This window comes from Podarcis gaigeae (assembly GCF_964106915.1).
Source record: "Podarcis gaigeae genome assembly, chromosome: 6".
NCBI lineage: Eukaryota > Metazoa > Chordata > Lepidosauria > Squamata > Lacertidae > Podarcis > Podarcis gaigeae.
In genome coordinates, this window is record NC_139682.1 from 39,391,524 (window position 1) to 39,416,405 (window position 24,882).

The 24,882-nt window shown below is 41.2% G+C and overlaps 2 protein-coding genes and 1 long non-coding RNA gene across 19 annotated transcripts in view; 1 reads left to right on the forward strand and 2 right to left on the reverse strand.

Annotated features, from left to right (window-relative positions):
• The window catches only part of LOC310847617 (membrane cofactor protein-like), a 33,205-nt gene extending 30,931 nt beyond the window's left edge, over nucleotides 1-2,274 (reverse strand). For both annotated transcript variants that reach the window (XM_083745603.1, XM_083745602.1), the window contains exons 1-2: nucleotides 1,870-2,274; nucleotides 336-524 (exon numbers count right to left, since the gene is read on the reverse strand). In XM_083745603.1, the coding sequence (XP_083601729.1) occupies nucleotides 336-524; nucleotides 1,870-1,957 (277 nt within the window). In that variant the 5' untranslated portion in view covers nucleotides 1,958-2,274. The remainder of the gene's footprint in view (nucleotides 1-335; nucleotides 525-1,869) is intronic.
• LOC310847648 overlaps nucleotides 1-24,882 on the forward strand; it is a 143,730-nt gene that overhangs the window by 92,404 nt on the left and 26,444 nt on the right. The window lies entirely within an intron of this gene.
• PFKFB2 (6-phosphofructo-2-kinase/fructose-2,6-biphosphatase 2) overlaps nucleotides 6,707-24,882 on the reverse strand; it is a 35,177-nt gene continuing 17,001 nt past the window's right edge. For 3 of the 16 annotated variants that reach the window (XM_083745548.1, XM_083745554.1, XM_083745555.1), the window contains exons 14-17: nucleotides 24,134-24,204; nucleotides 20,616-20,807; nucleotides 18,912-18,934; nucleotides 11,222-16,850 (exon numbers count right to left, since the gene is read on the reverse strand). In XM_083745548.1, coding sequence (XP_083601674.1) covers nucleotides 16,784-16,850; nucleotides 18,912-18,934; nucleotides 20,616-20,807; nucleotides 24,134-24,204 — 353 coding nt within the window. In that variant the 3' untranslated portion in view covers nucleotides 11,222-16,783. Of the gene's footprint in view, nucleotides 9,568-11,221; nucleotides 16,851-18,911; nucleotides 19,737-20,200; nucleotides 20,808-21,790; nucleotides 21,812-24,133; nucleotides 24,205-24,882 lie in introns of those variants that run through there. The other 13 variants (XM_083745557.1, XM_083745558.1, XM_083745559.1 and 10 more) reach the window with 9 other exon arrangements.

Below are 24,882 nucleotides of genomic sequence, written 5' to 3' on the forward strand. Positions count from 1 at the left end.
TTAGTTCCCTTTTAAATATCTGGTACTTCTGCAAACTTTGGGGTTCATTCAAACATGCTATTGCTCTTTCTTGTTTCTTAGAAGCACCTTGTATCTACAGACCCAAGGGCATTCACCACTTGAGTTCATCATTAGGAGAAGTGATGCTCAGAATATTCCATTTCCCTGATTTAAGTCTCCAATGTTCTACAAAAGAAAAGCCTCCTTTATTATTTCCTAACTTTCTGCAATGTTTGGACCTCCTCCAGTTCATAAGCAAGTTACTGACATAACTGGTCTGATCTAAGGTGGCTGTTCAACAGTTTTAGATATTCAGAAAATTAAGTGAAACTTACCTTGACAAAACCTAGGATTTTCTACTGACCATTTTGAATTGGCAAGACATGTAATAGAAAGATTCTGTCCAGGAATAGGCTCATAACCTGGGATACAACGGTACTGCAAAACAGTCCCAGTAGGATAGCTGTCTCTTGGACTCCCAGTCCTTAGGCTAGCATTGGTTACATACAGATAGGAGCAATCACCTGGAAATAAAAATTCAGAGGAAGTTCTGAAGCTATGGGAGAGAAAACAAGGTTCATTGTAGTGCAGAACTCTGGATAATTCATAAATCTTTATGACATTTTCCTCTACTGGGATCTATAGGACCATGTTCCAATCGATTTTGGGAGTTCATGTGCAGAGGATAGCTGGAAGAAGACTGGCACCATTAAGACTTATAGAGTAATCATAACTATGTCTCTTCAGATGTAAGCTCTCTCGAATTTTAAGGGGCTTGCTTGTAGGTAAGTGAGGTTCAGATGGAAGCCTTATTTACCACCTGCTACTCACATGGAAAATACCGCAAGTGGTTGCCTTTTCATCTAAACAGACTTGTGAGAACCATATGGGTGGCACACCTGCTACCACCATCTAATGACTAACAGGAGTCAGAGGGAGCTCTGTGCAAAGGATGCAAAGAGGGAACAGGTCCAATGAATGGTGGCTATTTTAACTAAACAGGACTTAAAATAGCAGATTAAGGAGCATTCCCAGAAAGATGACACTGCCGAACTTTCCTTGGAATAATACCATATTTTAGGACAGTTATGTCTATTTACTTAAAGTAGGGCTGGAAGATGAACCAATATGGCATGTTACCAAGAGGCAATATTGTTAAAGTATAAAAATCATAGGGCCATTTTGGGGCAGAAAGCTCAGAAGGCCAAGGAGCAATGTGAATCTTCCATCACTGGCCAGCTCTATCCATTCCTTTGTGTGAGCAGACTGGCCATCTAGTTAGAGCAACTACCTTTTATAATTATATCCCTGCAGAGCCTGTGTGAATGTGTTGTATTCTTGAGGGATCTTGAGTAGATGAAACTAATAAATAATTTTGCAGATTCATACAAAGTCCATGTTGTCTTCCTCCAATCTGGGATTCATTCATGGCACATCCCCAACAAATATCCTAGCTCATTTGAAACCTTGCTGGTAACCTTTTGGTTGGTCCCAACAACTATTTATTATTGCCATACCATGACCTTCAGTTTTTCAAGAATTAAAGTATAATCCTCTTATCTGAAGATAGGTTATATGCAACAACCACATTTACCCTCAGCGTTTGACAGTTTGCTGTTTTATGAAGTTTTGAAGGCAACAAGAAAAGGACACCCTTAACTTTTAGCGAAATTTAATGCCCTAAATTTACAGGTTCTGAAGTAACTGGCCTCTCAGTCCATACACAGAAAGTGGCCGCCTTGCGCTTAGCTTTCCAAAACAACACAAGAGGCCGGCAGCTCATCTGGCAGATATGCCAACAGTCTGAACAAGGCGGGGTACTACCGAAATGCATTGAACCCCCTCACCCTACCTCACACCCCACCCCACCTCGAACTCTGGAAAACGAGAGAAACAGCAGCAGCGGCGGCGATGCCAACAACAAAGGCCCGCTGGAGTAACTTGTAAGAGGCGCCATCGCAGCAGCACAGCAAGGAGAACCCAGAGTCAGAAAAACAGAAAGCACCCCAACGGAAAAGCAAGGCGACGTGGCGGGCCCGGGGAACAACTCGAGGGGAAGGGAGCGGCGGCGCTTTTTTCACCCAAGGGGCGTGAGCACTAGCGTGGTTTCAGGTAAGGTACTCTAGGAGGAGGGCGAAGAGAAGGAGCCGTCTCCGCCGTTATCGGTTCCCGGCCTTACCGCCCCAGAGCCGCGCGCATGCCGGTTGGAGGCGGCGGGAAAGGCGCGCGTTCGGGATTGGCGGGTGGGGAACGTAGGTAGAAGAGCCGCGTAGTGCGCTCGGTATCGCGCGGGGGGAAGAGATCGCGAGCCCCCGCTGGGACGCGGTCACCCGCGGGTGGTGTGGGGAGGAGCAGCGCTGACCGACGGTTCTCCACTTAAAATTCTAGCCCTCATCAGAGCAAGTTGCTCACAGGAGCTCTCCTAGCAGTTGCAACAACCAACTTGCCTTGCGCTCTGGCGTCCTGGATGTGCTTAGGGAATGCGATGGATCGCTGAATTCGCTCCACAGTAGGCGAACATGAAATGGCAGCCTTAGTTGCAGGAGTGCCAACATGGCCCGGCAACTTGGGTGCCAGGGGCCGTGGGTGCCATGCAGCGTGAATGGCCCTGGCGCCAAAATTCGTGGGTGCCTGGCCCCTTCATGGGGAATTTTGTGGATGCTCAGGCACCCAGGACCTATGCTTAGTTCCATACACAATACTAGGGCTTGGCAGTGCCTGATTTACGTACAAGCTAAGCAAGCTATAGCTTAGGGCCCCACTCTCTTGGGGCCCCACCAAAAATTTTAAGGGAATGGATGTACATTTCCCAAAATATGAGATAAAAATAAAATAAAACATACAGCAACAGTGTTTTGTGTTGTGTAGGCTCCTATTTGTTATGCGCAAATAAAAAATAGTTTTAGATTACCGGTAGGTCCATAAATTACCATATAGCATATATTCAACACACACAAAAAAGTGACAATTTGTTCTTGACAAAAGACAGCTGGACATATAAAGGGCCCCATTACCTTCAGTAGCTTAGGGCCTCATCAGACCTAAATCCGGCCCTGGGGCTTGGACATTTTCCCCCCCATAACAAGACCCCTTTTCTGTCCTGTGTAGTTACGTATTACTTAGACCCGTCATAATGCCTTAGTGCCATAATGCCGGTAGTGTAGTTCCTTTCACCCACCTACGCTATCCTATAATGCCTCTTTCTGGCTCACCCACAGGGCTTAACAATCCAGAATTGCTCTTCCCTCTAGTTCTACTTGCAGCCAATCCGGTTTTTCTCCTACCTTCACTTTAATTTTTCCTCCTCCTGTTAAATTTTTCTTCTTTTGATTCCTTCATCCTCTGTTCCCTTTCACTTATTAGTTCCCTGCTACTTTCCCTTCAGCATCCTGCTTTTCATGGAGCTGCTGTCAGCATTTAAGCAGTGCTTCACAGCTCCTGCCACTACCTGTGTTTCCATTTGAGCAAGTTTGGAGAGGCGTGGCATAGAAGGCAAACAAAGCAGCAGCTCTTGAATCCTTCTAACAGATCAGTTTGATAAACAATTGCAGGAAAGTAACAGGGAGAAACAAGGTTACATTAGTGGAATGCTTTTATTATTTTTCACAAATCAAAAAACATTGTGCAAATACCTTGGAACATGAGATTCCAGCATTGTACTATTTAACCTGGACAGCAACATGAAAGAAATTCTAGGCATTTCCCCCTCAAATATAGAATTTGAAGGCAAATGTGTTGTTTGCTAGTTCTTCACTTAAACCTACCAGTTTAGCCTATTTCACACACTCATGCATGTCCTTTTTCAGGGTCTGAACTAATCCTGACCTGGTTAACTGAAGATGTATTTAAAAAACAAAACATATCTATGTTCTACTAATAGGAACATGCAAAGACAAGGCATGCTTCTATTTACTTACTAAAGTGCATAACAGTGCAATAATTACTCTTTCATAAAGCATATAGTTCAATCATATTTCATTTTTAAAATTATTGCTATGTGCAGAGCTTTGGGTAATAAAAAGAGAAGATAAGTCACATTTAGCTACTAATCTAATATGGACAAAACTGGTATGTATAACCAACTCCTCACTTACTTTGGGCCATTGACAATTACAGTATTTTTTGCTCTGTAAGACTCTTTCCCTCCTAAAAAGTAAGGGGAAATGTGTGTGTGTCTTATGGAGTGAATGCAGGCTGCGCAGTTAGCCCAGAAGCCACAACAGCAAGAGGGATCGCTGCTTTCGCTGCGCAGTGATCCCTCTTACTGTTCTGGCTTCTGGGATTCAGAATATTTTTTTCTTGTTTTCCTCCTCCAAAAACTAGGTGCATCTTATGGTCCGGTGCATCTTATACAGCGAAAAATACGGTACTTTTTATTCTTTATCATTCCCATATACTACAGCTCCAACATCTGTGCTTTCATGTCTGTTTGGAACTAGTATATTGTATAATATTTGGTGTGCAATCTATGGAATGCTGTGTGGCAAACTCCTAACACTCAAACTGTTACATTCATTCCAGTGTGTATTTGTGTGATCGAATGCTTCATATTCTGTTGTAGCCAATGGTGATCTGTCTGAAGATGACACTGAACATTTCAGTTACAAACCTGAATTTGGATTGCATTGCCTACTCAGTGGCATTAAAACAGTCCAAGCTGAAGGCAGTACGCCCCATTGCATTGAATTCTCACATATAAAGCTAAGGTATATTGTTATATCTGCTACAGGCTGCTGTGAAACAAAACCCCTGCTCTGTGTCAGGGCACACTGCTCTGACATTGGCTCCCAGTATGTTTCTAAGCACAATTCAAAGCGGTGGTACTGATCTTTAAGTCCTAAACGGCCTCAGCTCAGTATACCTGAAGGAGCGTCTCCACCCCCATCATTCAGCCCAGACACTGAGGTTCAGTGCCAAGGGCCTTCTGGCAGTTCCCTCACTGCAAAAAGTGAGGTTACAAGGAACCAGGCAGAGGGCCTTCTTGGTAGTGGCGCCTGTCCTGTGGAAAGCCCTCCCATCAGAAGGAAATAAACAACTATCTGACATTTAGAAGACATCTGAAGACAGTTCGGTTTAGGGAAGTTTTTAATGTTTGATGTTTTATCAGTTTTTTAATATTCTGTTGGGAGATGCCCAGAGTGGCCGGGGAAAACCAGCCAGATAGATGGGATATAAATAATAAATTTATTATTATTATAAATAGTAGTAGTATTATAGTAGCAGTAGTAGGCCCACTTTAAAGCTGGCCAGAGGTGCTAGATAACCAGAGACTCTACTAGATGAAAACTGGGCTCCTCCCTGAAAAGAAGGATTGAGCCCTGGAAGTGTTAAGCTTTCCATGTGCTCAATCAACTGGTCCTTCTCTATCTGGAAAAGTGAATCAATCAAGAAGCCTGGGGTGGTGCCAAGTTCTCTGACTGAGACATGCTCATTATCCAACCTATCTTAGAAGCTACTGTTTAACTAAGATAAAATGCTTTTGTGAGCATGTGTACTAGACTAGAGCCTAGTTGTACAGTTAAGGGCACAAAGACAACAGCAGCTTTGGTAAGCCATGCAATGGGGTGACAGTATCATAAAGGTAAAGGTAAAGGTACCCCTGCCCGTAGGGGCCAGTCTTGACAGACTCTGGGGTTGTGCGCCCATCTCACTCAAGAGGCCAGGGGCCAGCGCTGTCCGGAGACACTTCCGGGTCACGTGACCAGCGTGACAAAGCTGCATCTGGCGAGCCAGAGCCGCACACGGAAACGCCGTTTACCTTCCCGCTGGTAAGCGGTCCCTATTTATCTACTTGCACCCGGAGGTGCTTTCGAACTGCTAGGTTGGCAGGCGCTGGGACCGAGCAGCGGGAGCGCACCCCGCCGCGGGGATTCGAACCACCGACCTTTCGATCGGCAAGCCCTAGGCGCTGAGGCATTTACCCACAGCGCCACCCGCGTCCCGACAGTATCATACCCTCCAATATTTATCTGATGAAAATAGGGACACCCTATTCAATGATAATAATAATTTTATTGTTTATACCCCCCTCATCTGACCAGGTTGCCCCAGCCATGCTGGGTGGCTTCCAACATATATAAAAACATCATAAAACATTAACAAACCTCCCTATACAGGGCTGTCTTCAGATGTCTTTTAAAGCTTGCATAGTTACTTATCTGCTTGTCTCGGGGGGAGGGGTGGTGGTCACATAACTCCATACCCTCCAACATTTCTCCGATGAAAATAGGGATGTTCTAAGGAAAAGCGGGACATTCCGGGATCAAATAGAAACCGGGACTGCCTCTGTAAATCTGGAACTGCCCCTGGAAAATACGGACACTTGGAGGGTCTGCAGTATGTATCTACTGAATGATTATCAGATGTCATAATGATTTGTTTTATTGTTGAGGCACTGAGCATGGGTACCATTATAATGAACCAAAATCAGCATAGGATTGCACTTGAATGATTACCTACTAATGGCTGTGCTTTTAAAACACATATTTGCATTCTGAATCTAAGACAACAGCACATTACTCACAACACTAGTTTTAGATATACAAAAGGAAATTTCAGACATCCCTGACCAGAAAGCATCTTGGTCAACGCAGGCTGTTTGTGGCAGAAACAACCCCCAACATTAAGAAGATTATTATATTACAGCAGTGATTTTAGTCAATTAGGATCAAACTGCTCATTAATAAGCAGTCACATTCATATGTCCTGGCATTTAAAACATATTTATTATTTACCTCTTGATGCAAGCAGGGAGTCATTATCAAAAACATTCCCTCATAAAACTGTGCAAAAGATACAGCAGTATATTGTGCGTAGAGGCAATAGGTAGTAGATTAATTCTATGGCAACATATTTATCCTAATTGTAAGCAGGATTGTGTACTTCGGTAGCATCACATTGGAATGTGGTTATGGTATGCTTAAATATATTCTATGGAAATTGCTTAATTTTGTGGAACTGTCCCCTATATATTTTCTTTATAAACATCAAGAGTAACAGTAAGTTTGCAATCCTATGCATACCTACATGGGAATAACTCCTATTGAATAGGGTACTTCTGAGTAAACAAGGATAAGAGTAGGAAAGCAATTCTTATTTTTATCTGTAAGCTATCTTGAGACCCACCAGGAAAAAGGCAGAGCATAAATAAATTAATAATATTAATAATAGGAATGATTACACTAAACCCATTTTAGTGGGCTCAATCAGCAGAAATAAAAAATATGCTATTAATCCATTATGTAACACAGAGCTTTCCAAACTTTTCATGTTGGTGACACACTTTTTAGACATGCATCATTTTGAGACACAGTAATTTGCTGGCAAACCGGAGATTAAACTAACCCCTTTCCAGCCCCGAGAGAAGCGCGACACACTGGCACACGAATGTGTCGCGACACACAGTTTGGAAAGCTCAAACTCACTGCATATAGATTCCTCTCCATTCTGTTCAGGATTCAGAAAAAAAGACACACAATAATGCCTGAATGAACTTCTGAACCTACAATGCCCTGCCCTGCAAATTACGCTATGCCAAACTATGCCTGGGTATGAATGTGTGGGCTCTGAGAGACATGGTGGGCATTGACTTTGCTCCTCCCTGGCCATTCTGTAGCTATGCCATGGCTTGCCTTAAGAACTTAAGAAAAGCCTGCTGCATCAGGCCACTAGCCCATCTATTCCAGTGTCCTGTTCTCACAGTGGCCAAGAGATGCCTGAAGGCAGGCAGAACACAAGCAGAACGGCAATCTGCTCACTTGCCATTTCCAGCAGCTGACATTTAGACGCATACTTCATCTGACAGTGCAGATGGAAAATGCCATTGTGCCTAGTAGTCGTTGATCTCCCCATGAATTTGCCCAATCCTCTTTTAAAGCCATCCAAGTTGGTAGGCATCCCTGCCTCCTGTGGGAGTAAGTTCCAGTTCAACAGTAAGTTGCATTAAGCATTTTATCTGACCCTCAAAATCTGCTCCAGAAGGTTGGGGGACTCCTTGGAATAGCGTGGGAACTGCAGGAGAGAAGGAGAATCGGCAAAAAAAACACCTTCCTCCCCATTCTCTTGATGGAAACCTCCATTAGATCAAAGAGCATTTCATCAACATTGATGGACGCCATTGGATATAACTAATATTTCCCATAGGTAAACCTGAAACACTGAAATTAGTGTACCCATAGCATATATTCAAATGGTTATACATTAAAATAAATTATTAGTATTTAATAAGAATTGCCTGACTTTCTCAAGCCAATGGCCCATCTTAAGTAGTATGTCTACCAACAGTGAAAGACAGATGTTTCAGGATGGTTAGCAAGAAAGTGTCATTCTAGAGTCTGTTATCTCTCGTTATTTCTATTAATCCAAGCCATGAAAATGGATCTTCCATAGCCAAATGAATCTTGCCTGTGCTCTTGGAAACCTTAATGCTAGCAATTTCATTAAGCTGTGTCTATTTTTGGAATGGGCACTGAAAAGCTAAGATATCATATCTCCCCATGATTGAATGTCTATGAAAAAAAGCTCCAGAAACATTTCAGAGTTCCCACAGAACCAAATGAGAAAAACAACTAGATTTTGCTTGGACTTTGTGGCAGTACTGTCAGTGTTTCAATGTCACATATTTAAGAAAATTCATCATGTCTTCATGCCTGATATGTAGGCAGAAGACTCCTCTCAGGATCTCTTCTACAAGGAATAATCTTCCTGAGTATTAACAATGCAATTTAGATTGGGCAGACAAAACACGGGTTGTGGTTGTGATGATAGCAGACAAGAAACATAACACATAAGAACAGCTTCCTGGATCAGGTCAAAGGCCCATCTTGTCCAACATCCTGTGCTCATAGTGACCATCATGAACTACATTTCTCAGAGCTTACCTTGTCAGGAACTGGGTGATTTAAATAGATTTGAAAGTGATTTAAATTTGAATGGCAAATATGTCTTAAAGATACATGATTTCTCGAAGATCTAAAAGTGCATCACCAGAGCTTGAGAGGTTCAAAATGAGTTTGCTCTAGAGCAGGTATGGTGAATATCTGGCTCTCCAGACATTCCTGAACTACAACTCCCCTTAGCCCCTGGTAAGCATGGCCAATGATCAGGATGATGGGAGTTCAACAACATCTGGAAAGCCAAAGGTTCCCCACACCTGCTCTAGTATTTAGATCAGGCACAACCAAACTCGGCCCTCCAGATGTTTTGGGACTACAATTCCCACCACCCCTGACCACTGGTCCTGTTAGCTAGGGATGATGGGAGTTGTACCCCAAAACATCTGGAGGGCCGAGTCTGCCTATGCCTGATTTAGATGTTGAGTAGCGTATTTTTCACAAAGCAGATTTTCAGCACTACCATTTTTAGAGATATTAAGAGAACTTGTCATTGGTCCAGAAAACTAGCTAGTCCACCACACTTTAGTCTCCTGAGACAACAACTACATTTAGCACTCAGGATGTTGATCAAGTGCAAAGGGTTGCAGTCCCAGGTGGCTTATTTTCTGAGGCCTCCGTGACGATTTCCCATCACACAAGCGGAATGCTTCTACAGTGCTATGCCAGCTGTTCTCTGGAAAGGAGAAACCAAATGCAAAAGTCACAACTATGAACATTTAGATCCTAAAGGAATTCCACATTGCCATTCTCAATATTTCTGTTCACTTTTTAATTAACTGTAAGATTAATTAAATGCATGTTAAATGCATAATGTTGGACCACATAAAATCACTGGAATTAAAGTAATGTTTCACAAACAGTACAAAATTGTGCTCTACTTCTAGAATGATTAAGTCTTCATGGCATCTCCACCTTCAAAACCTCATTCAATATACTCATCTAGCTGCCAAGTTCATAGGACCATCCCTTTTCTCAGCATCTGTAGGCATGTTTGTTATGCTACTGTAGCCTAACTCAGCCCTTGACCATCTTTAACTTGTAACACATGCCTTTATTTCCTCCCCAAAATGGCTAATTGGTATCGTACATTAAAAAAACTTTAACTTGTCATTTTCCAAACTATGATTAAAACAAAAACAAATTAAAACTACAGAATCAGGGAAGTCCACTGTCTGTCCTTGTCACACCTATATCCTGTGTTATTATCTTTCCATATAATAATTTTAATCAGGGTTCATATGGAATTCAAGTGAGTATAACAAATCTGACTGCAATGAATTCCACACATGCTCAAAAAATAATTTTGCATTGCTCATCACATTTGTTAATTTTGCATTTTGAAGTGCATTCAAACCAATTAAAGCTGCAGTCCATAGCACATTTATGAGAGATCCCCACTCAACTCAGATGGATTTACTTTTGAGTAAAACTTGCTCAAAGACAACTTTTGTGGAGGTGTCCAATAACTTCATCTGCAAAATCATTCTTTATAATATGTATTTCATGCATTCATAGTTGATCATATATGATTATTAAATGTAAATACTTGCAAATACTCACAAAGTTGAGCTTAAGCGACCTGTCACTGGCACATTTTTTTTTAATGGACATTGATGAAATGAACACAGGAATAAAAACAAACAATGCTTGATTCAAGAGTTCTTTAAACCTTATTTTGTATTTCAGGCCTTGACACCAAAAAGCACTTTTATTTCTAGGGCAGCCTTCTCCAACCCTGTGCTGGGACTAGTGGGAATTGTGGTGCAAAACATCTGGAAGACACTAATCTAGGGGAAGGCTGCTTTAGGGTATGGTTCACATCAGAATATATATATATTTTGTCTTTCATACACCTCTTTTAAATGCTCAAAGACCTGTCCAGGGTTAAGAGATGCTAGGTTTCAGTCTGAAAACTGAAAGTGGCTGTGGCCAGTCATAGCTCTTGATGATTGTGCAATGTCTGCGAACATATCTGTCACATTTATACAGGTATGTATAAGATGTAGAGTGGGACCCAACGGTCAACCTTCCATAAAGCATGGTGATTTCAAGTTCTCCCTTACAATGCTCTCCCAAGAAGCTCTTCTAAAGTCTGGAGCCCTACCACTGGCTGGTCCTTCCCCATACAAGTGCTTTCCACCTGCACATGGATGTGAGTGTTTGGATTCCAGCCACGATGTGCAAAGCAACCACTTACCCTTTACATCTGCCTGAGCTCCACACAATTGAGAAAGTGCATTTTTGCCTCCAGCTTTACAAATTGTTACTGATTTTGAAAAGAGTGCCAGCACAAAGTAATGAGAAAGAAAAGCATTGCAGCATGGTGGTTTGCAGTGGGTGAAATTTTATTTACCTGGTCCACAAGAAAGTTCACAATGCTAATACAATTATTTAAGATGACTCATTACAATATTGATATTCAGGCTTCCAGGCTAAAACTGCCAACCTTTATGGAAAAAACCTGCTGGTTTTATGACTTCTACTTATTTCTGCACAGAAAGTCAACAACTGGCAGTTTGATGCTTTTTAGAAGTATACATTCACACAGCATAATTGCACATATACACACCCGCAAATTAAATGAAATAAACCAAGAAGATATGCATACAGAGCAGACATGATTGAGATGTAAGATCTAATAAATCTCTCGTAGGTAACTGGGCAGTAAATTTTTGCTTAAATGAAACTATTATGTAGAAAAATGAAACAATGTGCAGTATTTTAACTTACAATTATATAGGATGAAAAATATCATTATCTACCTGAGTGCTTTCATTCACACGACAGCAACATGAACATAAATATGGCTATAGTTACAAATGCACCACCACATAAAGCCATGGTGCATCTCTAAATTTGAGTTGTTTCCTGGGCAATGCAACTTAATAGTGGTTCTAGGCCTTGGTCTTAATTTAAGCCACAATTAACAGCATTAGTATTTGGATTCCCATGGAGTGTAATAATGGTCTCATTTGTATGTCCCTGCTTAGTCGATAATCTGGAATGATGGGGCAATACAGTAATAATGGAGCCCTCCTGCATTTGAACCAGCATAAGCAATGCATCCTTGATTATCCAGTTGCTCCTGCCTATGGAAGGTAGCATACATGTGTCAAAACCATAAATTGCACAGCAAAACAGTTCTATGTGCATTAGCCTTCAATTATACAATTAAAAAAATTTCCACTGAATGTATAACAAAGTTGTTGCAGCAAAAAGTCATCATCTTCTATATGATAACATCCTTGTTCTGGCACTTGGAAAATTTTGAGGTTTATAAAAGAAACAGATGGGCAAAATGAATTACACGTGTGTGGGGGTGTGCGTGTGCGCGTGCACACGTGCTGAGAGAGACCTCCACAGTGCTCTGATGCCATCTTTATAAAGTTACCTTTGACCATATGCAAAACATTCATATTTACACATACAGGAGATCATTATTTAAGCTTGTGCATTATTGCAGCTTTGGTAAAAGTCAAATTGCTTACAGTGTACATATAAATAAACACATAATATTTATTATGATTTCACTATTATTTCAAGTTCACCATTAGAGAGCCAAGGAAAACAAGGCACATTGCCCTCTAACTTGAAACACATTCATTTGTTCTAAGAAACACAGGACGGTGATTCATCTCTGAAAATGCTGACCACAAATTATCAAATGAAGAATAAATCAACCAAACTTACTCCTAATTCCATTCTTCCAATAAAGGTTTAAAGAACCATCAGAGATCTCTGAGCAAGAGACTACAGGAAAAAAAGAGATGTCCAAACATGCTAGGAAATGAATTTGCTGAAATGAACTAATTGAAGTCTAATGTGTTTTGGCTTGGGTGTGCAGACTGATGGAGAACCCAGCTTAACCAGCCTAGTCATAAAATTGTCTCTACTATCTTCTACAGCCCTGATTTTCTAGTGGTTAAGCTCTCATCCCACTAACCATGTGCTTTAGCCATGAGCCGCATTCAAAAGACTGGGGAAGAGCAAAGTGGCTGTGAGCGTTTCTCCGGTTGCCTGCACATTTATGCGTCCTTACCACAACAAAGTATCACATAGGATTTTTAAAAGAATTAATCTTGGGTCATATGTTGCAGACTAAAACTGCTGAAGTCTAGCATATGAACTTCTAGATTAAGGGAGCAATTCTAACCCCTGATCCATAGAACTAGAGGCGATTAGGATGCCAGAGGTGTCCCTCCATCAGGCTCGGGTGTTGGTGGGGAGGCTCCGCCACCACATAAGACCTCACTGTGCCTGCCAAAGGTACTGGCTTGTGCTGGTGGTGCTCCTTTTTAAAAAAGTTGGTCTCTCCCCTTTCCTGACTGGTAGGAGCTGATGTTGCTTTGAATGCAGTAGTGGCTCTGACACTCTGAATGCCCCCAGGCCTGGATGACCCAGGGTTGGGGTTGCTCTGTAAGGGTAATACAGAATAAAGTCCTAGATAAGAAGCTAAACTACATGATCACTTTTTGAGGTCATCTCTCAAAGTTGGGAGTTAGTTGAAACAGTAGTCTGGGTATCTTTTGTGTGTCTGTGCACAAACTACTTCTATGCCTGCTCAGCTTGCATTAGTGTTGAAATAACTGCTCAGGAAAAACCAGAAAAATCACAATGCACGCTTATATTGGTTTTGCTACAGCTTTGTCTTACATGATGATAGAATGCCATTCACAAACCCCCTACCAGTCCATTCTGAACATGGTGTTTCAGTATTAGCAACTAAATACCTTTCCATTTGTAACGTCTACATGAAAACTGGCTTTGTATGCTGAGCTACCAGTAAAAAGAATAATTTAAGGCCACTCAACTACAGACGACAGCAAATGAATGTATAGCACTAGGGGTAAAAAATTGTGCAAGTGTGGGTGTCCTGGCTCAGATTCCCAAAGAGTATGTGCTCCCCACTCTCTTTTACTTCCTTTATGTGTTCATTTGCCTAAGATGAGCAGGCTAATGCATTTTTGCCTCTGAAAGCAAAACTTAGATATGTTATACAGGGCTTAATTAATTTGGAATTAAGCATGCTGTGATGACAGCATTACATCCAGCTACCCAATTCAAAGTGCTAGTTTGGACTTAAAGGTAAAGGGACTCCTCACCATTAGGTCCAGTCGTGGCCGACTCTGGGGTTGCAGTGCTCATCTCGCTTTATTGGCCGAGGGAGCCGGCGTACAGCTGGTCATGTGGCCAGCATGACTAAGCTGCTTCTGGTGAACCAGAGCAGTGCAAAGAAATGCCGTTTACCTTCCCGCTAGAGCAGTACCCATTTATCTACTTGCACTTTGACGTGCTTTTGAACTGCTAGGTGGGCAGGAGCAGGGACCCAGCAACACCCGGTCGAGGGGATTCGAACCGCTAACCTTCTGATCGGCAAGTCCTAGGCTCTGTGGTTTAACCCACAGCGCCACCCGCGTCCCAGTTTGGACTTATAAAGCCTTAAATGACTCAGGACAGCAATACCTCAAGGACCACATTTCCCCATATGAACTGACCTGAACCCTGAACTCATTACCTGAGCTCTTCCTTCATGTACCCCCTCCACAAGTGGCCCAGAGGGTGGCAACATGAGAACGAGCCTTTTCTGCAGTGGCTCCCCATTTGTGGAATGCTCTCCCCAGGGAGGCTTGCCTGGTGCCATCATTATTTAACTTTTGGTGAGAAGCAAAAATGTTTCTCTATAACTAGGCTATTGGCCTTTTACCATCTGTGCCTTTTACAAATGCTTTTAATGTATTCCCATCACTCTTTGTATTAATGTAGCTATGTGGTGTTTATTGACTGTTTGTTTATAAGTTGCTTTGGGTTGCCTTGGGCAAGATAAAGCAACTAACAAATTTAATAAAAACAACTAATAATAAGTATGGTAACGGGTTCCATACTAAGCATGTACATATCCGTGACTGGGTAAACTGTAAGGTGGCAGTTCGTGGAGATTTCCCTACAAAAACCATCAAGATACAGTCTAGTACCTTTACTGGGGAATTCCTTAAAGGGTGGTGGTTTAAAAGTTAACAGTATACATCAAAATGTAAGATATCAAACTCCTCACCTATGCCTGCGGTTGCCATATGTCCGGAATTTCCCTGACACAGCCATGATTTGGCTGTTTGAAACTGTGTTTGGACAGAAAATGCAGAAATGGCTTGGAAAATCTGTATGCATATTGGAAGTTTAGTTTTTAAAGAAAATTTTAACTTTTTTTGTTATGAGATTTCAACAATGTTGTGCCACTTTTTGAAATATGGCAATCGTACCTTTGCCTCTTAGGGCTGTCCCAAGGCTCTAAAGGGCTTTGTGTAGATCTACCATAACAGGAATTGTATGTTTTAGATGTCTACTATGTAATTATAGGCTTGTGTATTTGGAGAATATAATTTATTCTGAGGGTTTACTCTGAAAGTGACCATCATTCAAGTATGCAGTCCACTAATTCTTTTGTTCTAGGAGAGTTTCACCACTCTCTTAGTGGTTCTGTCTTTTTCCAAGTGCTTAAAACTGTAAAAAGTAGGTACAGTGGATGAAAGCACGTCTACGCATCTTGAATGTGTATCAGGAAGCAGAAACCAGGATACATCCACTGTCATTATTCTAACCACAGAAAGTCTGTGGGGTTGGTTGTTTTTAAGTAGATTTGTTGCACCAGGGTAACTTTAATCCACTTTAATTGTGCAAACCTAATTTTAGTATGAGCTTGAAGCCCTCCTGCAAAATACTGACAGTCTGGAGGCAAACAAAACCTGTGGGTTTCCCCCCCACTCCAACTCCCATCAGTCTCAGAGCCAGCAGGACCAGGGGTTATAGGAGCTGAAATCCAGTAACATCTGATGGACTACAGCTTGCCCACCCTTACTTTATGTGGCTGGTCTGGGCAGAAGTCTCATGCTCTCATTTTTCCTCATCACTGCCCCACCCTCTTATTCCTTTACTAATCAAGCCGTTTAAAAATAATGGAACAAATTTCCAATTTAAAATATTCAGTCATTCATCAAAACCTGGCTGCATTTCACAATCCTTGAACCAAGGAGACCCACCCTGTTGCCTTCTCTTTCCCTCCAGCAAAGTGAATCAAGTTTATCAGGGGGCGGATTATTGAAAGTTCACAAATGTAGCATTCACCAAGATTATTATTACTATTATCATTTTACAAAACATACACCAACAAGATTGCAATTATGGGAAAATGCAAGCACTAGGGTATGGGAACCTATGAAAAGGTTTCCAGGACAGCCAGGGACAAAACTGAAACATTTTCAGCAAACAATAAAGCACATTGTGCAGGCAAATAATCTTTCTTTGGGAGTGTTCCCATTAAGGCAAAGTACGGGAACAGTGCCAAGTATCGAAAGTGCATTCCAGACCCTGAATCACATATCCCTGCATCTATTTCCTAATATGCAGCAAATATTTAACAAAAAAAATCTCTATTATGAAATCACTCCCATAAAGCAGCTAGGGACCACAAATGGATTGTAGTTTCTAGGAAAAAATGCATTCCATAAATGGCAAGGAAAAGCGACTCCCACATGTGTTGCATGGCAGCTGTCACAATCACCATTACATGCAGGGCAGAAATCTAACTCCACAAAGCAAAAATACCACAAACAGAAATACACAACCTCCCTCTCTCTCTTCCACACACACAATTGTACAGGACGATCACAGCTATTGGGGAATGTTACAAAAATAACCACAGATTTACAAATATTAATACAGGTGAGGTCCACACACAAAATGGAAAAAGCTAAGATATCAAAGAGAGACTTGCCACAGTCACATTTAGTAATGCTGCAAAGGGGAATGCAGACCAGCATAGTTGCAGAGCAATAGAAGGGGAAGGAAATTTAAGAGACTGGCCATTCTGTGCAGGTTTGCAGCAAATGCCTCCTTCATGGGACAATCTCACTTGATGGTAGCGAGACCAGGGGCTCACAGATGATTGCGTCTGATTTCTCCCTGTAGAGAGGGAAATAACATGCCATTGACATATCCTCTCACATTATAATGTGAGAAAGAGACAGCATAGTATTTTCCAACTCTTTGTATTCTGCTTCTCAGGGACAACTGACAATGTCTAGGTGTGCTAGACACATCTAGCTGGCACTCTTAAGGCATGACATTTCAGGAGGACTGCAGCACACAAGCACTGCAAGAGCAGAATCAGATCTGATCTGACTACCTTCCTTACCAAGAAAAGACAGAGGATTCTTTTACAAAGTGTGTGTGTATGTGTGTGAGCAAATATGCAATAACCAATTCACAATTGCTAGATGATTTGTTAAGCATGTCCAATAGCAATTGGCTGCAGCAATGTGATGTCACAGAATGTTCACAAACTGTTAACAGATGAATTCTTTCACGCAACATTCTATGACAGAAAGTCTGTCTCCTCATATGGCTTATGACTCACATTTACAACACAGTCCTATGCATGTCTGCTCACAAATAAGTCTCATTGAGTGTGACAGAGCTTATACATGGGTATAAGTCAGATACAGGGGTATAGGAGCCTCTGTGACTTCCTACCTATCTCTGAACTTCTCCTGTCTTCTTAATTTCCTTTCTTATTTCTTCCACTTATATTTATTTACTCTTCTGTTATCTCTCATTCTCTCATTAATTCATGGTCATAACCTACACCTCCTCATTATATTTACTCCTGCGTGAAGGGCTGTAACTTGGTGGTGGAGCAGCTGGATGAAGGTCCCTGGTCCAATCCCTTGCATCTTCAGGTAGGGCTTGGAGAGTCTCCCATCTGAAACCTGGACAGCTGCTGCCAGTCAGTGTGGAAAACTGGTCTATCAGCTTGATGGACCAATGGTCTGATGTTCCTGCATTCATTTCTGTACTCACTCCTGGTAGGATTATATTAGTTCATATTGCCAGAGAATGTGTGTGTCATATTACTTAACAGATACTCTCTCTTCAAAATAGTGCACAGGTTCTAAGAATCTACAGGTACCAAGTCACACTTGGCAATTTCTGCAACGTGGTAGCTTGCTTCCACTATTCTGAACTTCTTCCCACTGTTCCTGGTACTGGAATGTGACCAGCAGCTCTCAGCCTTACCCTCTCAACAGTAATCTCCGACTTTTTGTGAGATGCAGACGTGTCATTTTACAGGGCTATTGGGAAGCAAATATATGATTTACAAAATTCCTGTAAACCGAGCCTCGAGAGGAGATTGCGTATCAAGGGATTAGAAGATGCCTTTGTCAAAATGCTTTGTCATTAATTTGCTTTTATCCTGTCTCCATGGCCATGCAAGGCATGCCTAGAATACACTCCTGTGAATTTAGCCCAGAATTCATCCCATTAGAGAAAATTACAAATAACTGTAGACTCAATAGGTAACTGCAAACTAGTGCAGCTTCCCCATGAGCGCAACAGCATGCAGTCTTGTAGGGACCACAGTTCAATGGCAGAGCTCATGCTTTGTATTCATAATATTTTATTCTGTGTTCAGTGTCTGGCATCTCTAGTTGAAATAGGATCATAAGTAGCAGGACTTGGATGGAACACAGCCTGAGATCAGTGCACACCATAGCAGACAATACTAAGCTAGCTAAACCTGTGGTCTGACTCAGTACATGGCAAACTTTTATATTCATGTTTTAAACTCATTTGCAAACCCCTGCAGTCATGCTTTTCATTTTTGGCTTAAAACGTAGCACATCTTCGGAGTATGAAAAAGATAAATTGTAGTAGTCCTAATAAGATAATGCTTGTACAGCTTCAGCAAGCTTATTTAAAGAAAGGTTTTATACTTGATTCTTTGTTGTGCTTCATCCATCTTGCTCATTTTGAAAGAAAAGTCACTTTTCTATAAATGGATATTGATCTATGAGCTATAAAATATTATACCCAACTTAAAGGGGCTCTAATTTGTAGGAGAATTATTTGGTATTTTCTCTCCATGTACATTCCTTTGAAACAGACTTCTAATCATCTCTTGGTAAATGTTTATTTCTCAAAAACATACAATTACACTTGCAAGCTTTTCACAACGATACTCACAGGCAAGCACTTCCCACTTGAAGCTGCAAAGAAAGAAAAAAACAGTATAGGAAAGCTCAAGCTGCAGTTCAATGAAGATATAAAAAGCAAGAAAGCAGAACAGCACATAGAAAGCAGACTTCATGAGCAAGAAGACCAATGTTAACTTGCATCCAAAATTATTGTAAAATGCAAGCCAGTGACTGTTAAATGGCTACTGGCCTAGCATAATTACATATAGCTCTTTCCCTCCGCAAGCAAAGCTAGTGAGCAGAAGCTACAAGAACAAATGGTCATCTGCATTTTTTTTTATCACCATGCCCAAGAAACACATTTCAGTTTTAGCATGAACTACTTATTAGTTGGAGGTGAGGCCAATTACTGTTTTTTATACTGAAGTCATTGTCGAAAGGCTCTGCAAAGAACAAGATTTCAGCACCAGTTTTTCCTGTTCTTCCATCAATCTGCTTCTCATATATTACAGTGACAAACCTGGGTATTTTTATTTTTTTTAAAAGATCCTGGACTTCCATATCAAATAAAGAGATTGCAAATAGTCTGAAATCCTGTTTCATCTACGGCCTCACTCCAGGAACTTGCTCTGGCAGAGACTAGTGTCTGACATACGCCCTGGAAACTGGGTCTTTGTTTTATTAAGCAACAGAGCACTATGTTGTAGCCTGAGAAATAAGCAGCTGATGAAAAAGCAAAAAAGCAAAATGCAAATCAGCAAGCAAAATTGCAGTGATATTGTAAATGCTGCTGAAAACTATTTATCCAATCTGAGGGATATACATGGGTCAAAGAAAACTGCAGCAAATTACTGCATATATAGTACAGTGGTACCTTGGTTGTCGAACTTAATCCATTCTGGGAGTCCGTTCGACTCCCAGAACTGTTCGAAAACCAAGGTGCGGCTTCCGATTGGCTGCAGGAGCTTCCTGCACTCAATCGGAAGCTGTGTCAGATGTTTGGCTTCCAAAAAACGTTTGCAAATTGGAACCTGGAATTCCAGGTTCGCGGTGTTTGGGAGCCGATTTGTTCGGGAGTGAAGCCGTTTGACAACCAAGGTACCACTGTATAGCAAATATGACTGTCCACTGTAAGAAATTATGTATATGTTGGGTATATTGTGTAGAGCCTATGCACTCAGCTACAAATTACTATGGATCTGACAAATCTGTCTTAAAATGCTCACTTTAGACAACAGCCTTATTCAAAGGGCTTTTGCTTAGCATTAGAAACATATTTTCCTCATAAAAAGGAAAGTTTTGCAGCAACAGAAATCATTATTACTTTTAAGTGTCCACCCATAATTTTCAAACCAGAATACTTCAAAGTACATAGCTATTTGGAGTGGCCTGACATGAACCCTTTGGCCAAAATCTAAAAGGCCACACAGAGTTCTTTGCATCAAGGCCTCCTGAGCTACTCCACTTTTGTGAAAGTCACACCCTAAAGGTTAACAAATGTGGTGCAAAAGGCTGCAGCTGGAAGGGAAATTATCGCCCCCTCCCCGCAATGCACGCACAGAAGCATCTTAATCATGCACAGTAGGTTCTTTGAATCCTGACTTTTGATGGTAGGTTCTGTTTAATAATCTCACGTAAAGCATCACCAGCTTTCAATTGGCTTGAAAAGGTCAATTTCTGAAGTAAGGAGTGACTGCACAATTTTTGCCGTGCTTGAAATTGGAATAGAAGATTAGGATAGAGATATTACCACCTGAACACTGTCTTGCAGCTTTTGTTGATCAGCCCCGTCTTGAGCCTCCCGGAACAGAAGAGACCCTGCCGGATTGAGAGGCTGGCTCCCAACACTGTAATTGCGAGGACGTTTTAATGTGTCCGGACTGGCTAGTGGTGTAAAGCTGTTCCTTCTCATCCTTACAGGGGTTTGGCTCTTGGGAAGGTTGTTCTGATTGAAAAGGGAGGATATTATAAGGGGTGAGAAATCGAATCACAGAATTTTAAACCACAGTTAAAACACCACTGGATATTGTTGATGCCAGGCATATATATATATATATATATATATATATAATGCCACTGATATTCATATCTTCTTCATATGCTGTGCTGTCCTGCGGTGAAGGAGTAAGGGCACATTTCTCTCTTCCTCCAAGTGCTTCTCATAAGTACAGGGAGAAGGCTGCCATGTTATTGTGAACTGTTGTTTTATTTTATATACATCTAGTTTTTTTGTACCCTGCCTTGTTATTGCCTATGAAAACAGTATAAATATTGTAAGTAAAACATCAGCAAAATAAACCTAAATAAGGTTCATTTCTACCCAGCTGTATTTTCTTAGAGAAGAAAAGGGAAATACAAATGAATGAGTAGAGTATTACCAGGTAGGGAATCCTTCAGTACCGCTCAGGCAGGTTAAATATTAAATGCTGCATGCTCAAGGTCTCTGCATGCAGGATATAATTCTTGCTCACTGATCAGATGACTTCAGCTATTTTTCCTACGTAAGCTGTTTGGAAGTGTGACACTAGGGCAGCCTGATTTTCAGGGTCTACTTTTGGCTACAGCATTTCGAGTGAATGTTTTGTTGCTGCAGCTAAAGCAGCACTGTGATGCTCAATTTAAATAGAGCTCCTTCAGAGCTCCTTAGCAAACAAATTCCTGGTTGCAGGGCTGGGCCAACACAAGCCTTCTTGGGCTAGTCTAAGAGCTCTCAGGAAGTAACAGAAATAAGTCTTTACGAACCCTTCCTCTGCTTTAAGCCCGTGGTCTCTTTTATAGCACAGCAATGTCACGGAAGAACTGGCAAGAAGCAAAAGTTCAGCACTGTCCTTTGCACTTGAACTATAACACCTGTTCCCTTTGGGTGAATCAGTCAACATAGTGACAATGCCAAGCTGTTCAGTTTCATTCATTTATTTTCTATTTTTCATGAAGTTTCCTTGATTAGTCCTGAAATCAAGGGGAAACTCATGTGAATACAGTAATACTTGTTCCAAATGTTATTGAGCATACTGGCCAGGGAATTGCCTGAAGGCCCATGAAGCCACCAAAGGAAGTCTGGGTCTGGTCAGGGCTTGGATGGGTAACCACCCAAAAACCACATAAATACTGCCTTCTGTTCTATGGATTTAGTGCCTACTAGCGACACAGTATTGCACACCACTTTCCTGGCTTTTGACCCTGGCTTAGAATGGGATCAAAAAAGAAAGAAAGAAAGAAAGAAAGAAAGAAAGAAAGAAAGAAAGAAAGAAAGAAAGAAAAGCCCGAAAACAAAACAAAGATGATTTAAACAAAGTCATAAAAAATCTTGGTTGAATCCTGTAGTTCATGCTTACTTTCACCCTACTGTGGCTACACACTGAAATGTATTTTTCTGCTCTTCAGCGTTTTCATCATTGTTTTGCTTTCTGTGAGTCCCAGAAAAACAGGAAATCTAATGATTTGAAATCTAGATGGCGTAAGAGAGGTGAGGATGGAGGGTAGGGGGTAGAAGGCCTTCCTGCAGAGCAGAGGGCATCTTGTTTCAGAGAAAAAGAAGAAAAAATACCTTTGTAATTCAAAAGAATATTCCGGTCATTTATTTTATTCACAGTAAAAACTGAGGGAAGCTAGGCTAAAATATCCCAAAAGTGCAGTGGTTCCCAGTATATTGAAACCACCTAGTATTTTTTGGTCATAACAATGCCCTGGGACTTATTTTCCTTGTAAAATAAAAACTTCAAACCAGCAAATTCATAGGATATATATGTCATGCTGTAATGTAGTACCAGTTTCATGCGGATTTTGCATATTCAAAGCACTTACTGCTTTTGAACTGAATGAACCATTGCTATAAGATTGCTAAGCAGTATCTATTGCATACTAGCTATTACAGAGCTGAGGGCAAAAGGCCTAACTGAATGCTTAAAAATAAATAAATCTTGAATTGTGACTAAACCATTTTTAGCAACCTGTATTAGATCTGTTGGTGGCACTAAGCTCACAGCAATCACATTCTTACAGTAAATTAAGCAACCAAAAAAAGGCAAAGTTGGGTTTCAAGCTGTAATAATGTAATCTTATTTCCCCCAAATAACTACTGTATATCAAATATACTGCTGCTATTTTGGCACTTCAGTGAAATAATGTACAAGATTTCCCTCCACTTATGACAAACTGATATGCAAAGGTTACATTTCAGCCTTTTAGTACAGTACAAGAACATACAATGTGCGTACAAGAATTTGGACTCATCCTGTACTTTGGCAACCTCTTAAAGAGGCAATAGAGCACCTGTTACATGATGACTGCTGCATGGGTGAGGTGAGATTTTACTTCTTTTTCTGCTTTCTCAGATTTCCAATCAGGTTAGACAGACAGGGGAGGTAAAGGTTTTCAAGTGATTATGTCCACAGGGAGTACATAGTGACCTGGTGAATACTTGCCTGGATTCATTTTACAGTTCACGTATCTAGATATGCAGTTCACGTATCTTGCATGCCAAGAGTAACAATACAAAGCCTAGATGTGCCTACTCAGAAGGAAACACCAGCGAGTTCAGTGGAACTTACTCCCAGGCAAATGAGTACAGGGTTGCAGCCTGAGCTACTAAGTCTAAAGACGCATCTTTATATTTTACAACTCAACAAATGGACCATATCTGGAACGCAACTGTGTTGTTGTTGTTTTACTTCCCAAACCATTAACAGTATACTTTAAAGCTCTAAAGCATTCAAACTGAAGATTAGACATTTATGTCTGAGGTTTTTAAAGAAATACTATCATGATAGCCCTTTATGCATTTTTAAAATAATAGCCTAAGAAATACATTATTCATCCCTAAACAGTATTTTCAAAGCATTCAAAAAATGAGAATAGGCACACATGCACACATATATGAGAATTCTCCCACTGTAAATTTGATCCCTCAGTTCTAATCTGATAATATATTCCATGGCTTATTTTGGAAAAAAAAACAACTACAAGAAGGGGACAATATTTCTCAGAACCGAGGGTGGGGGGGGAGCTGAGTGTGCTAGAAAAAGATTACCCTCCTCATGAGTAAAGCACAATAGGCCCCATCTGAAGTGGACTAGGTGCTTCCCATTGATTTCCAAGTGTTTTGTACCCATAGCCAATGAAACCAAAGTACTTGGGCCTAAGTTGTAAAAGTTAATGAGACTTGACAGCTCAAATCTAGGTACATCAAGTTAACAGTCGTGGGTCAAACTTTCAGTTCAGCAAGAAACAAAACAGAATACACAGGAAAGGGCTGGTATATATTATACATACTGTTGTGGGTGGCTTGTCCCGGTGTGTGTCCACAGCTTCCACATTCAGGGAAATCATTTCCAATTTACAGCCTTCATAAATGTGAAAATGGAATACACTTAAAATCATGCATTACTACATTATTAGACAATAAACACAGAGGGAAAAAAAATCTTGAACCGTTAATTTTAACTCCAAAACTGAAATGCAAAGATGCTTCTGAGGAAGAGATGGGGGCTCCACTGTATGCACCCAAGTTTTCTCAACATTCGGTCTGGATTGTTTCTTATTTGGGCAAAGAATTCAACAACACAGGACAGGACAGGTTATAGGTGCAATCCAATTAGTGCTTCTTGTTTTTTTGCTAGAAGAAGGGGCGTTTTTTTACCATTCTTGCTTCTTTCTCTCTGCAGCTCCTTCCATGCTACCTTCCACCTGCTCCAGGTAGTCCTCCAACACTCTGGAGCTGATTTGGGGGGCTGCTGGGAGCTGTAGGGGGGAACTTCCTCTTCTGTTAGTACAGTCATACCTTGGTTGTCAAACGGAATCTGTACTAGAAGTCCTTTCAACTTCTGAAAATGTTCGACAACCAAGGCATGGCTTCCGATTGGCTGCAGGAGCTTCCTGCACTCAATCGGAAGCTGCGGAAGCCACATCGGACGTTCGGGTTCCAAAGAATGTTCATAAACTGGAACATTCACTTCTGGGTTTGCCAAAATGTTCGACTCACAAGGCGTTTGGGATCCAAGGTACAACTGTATTTGTGTCTG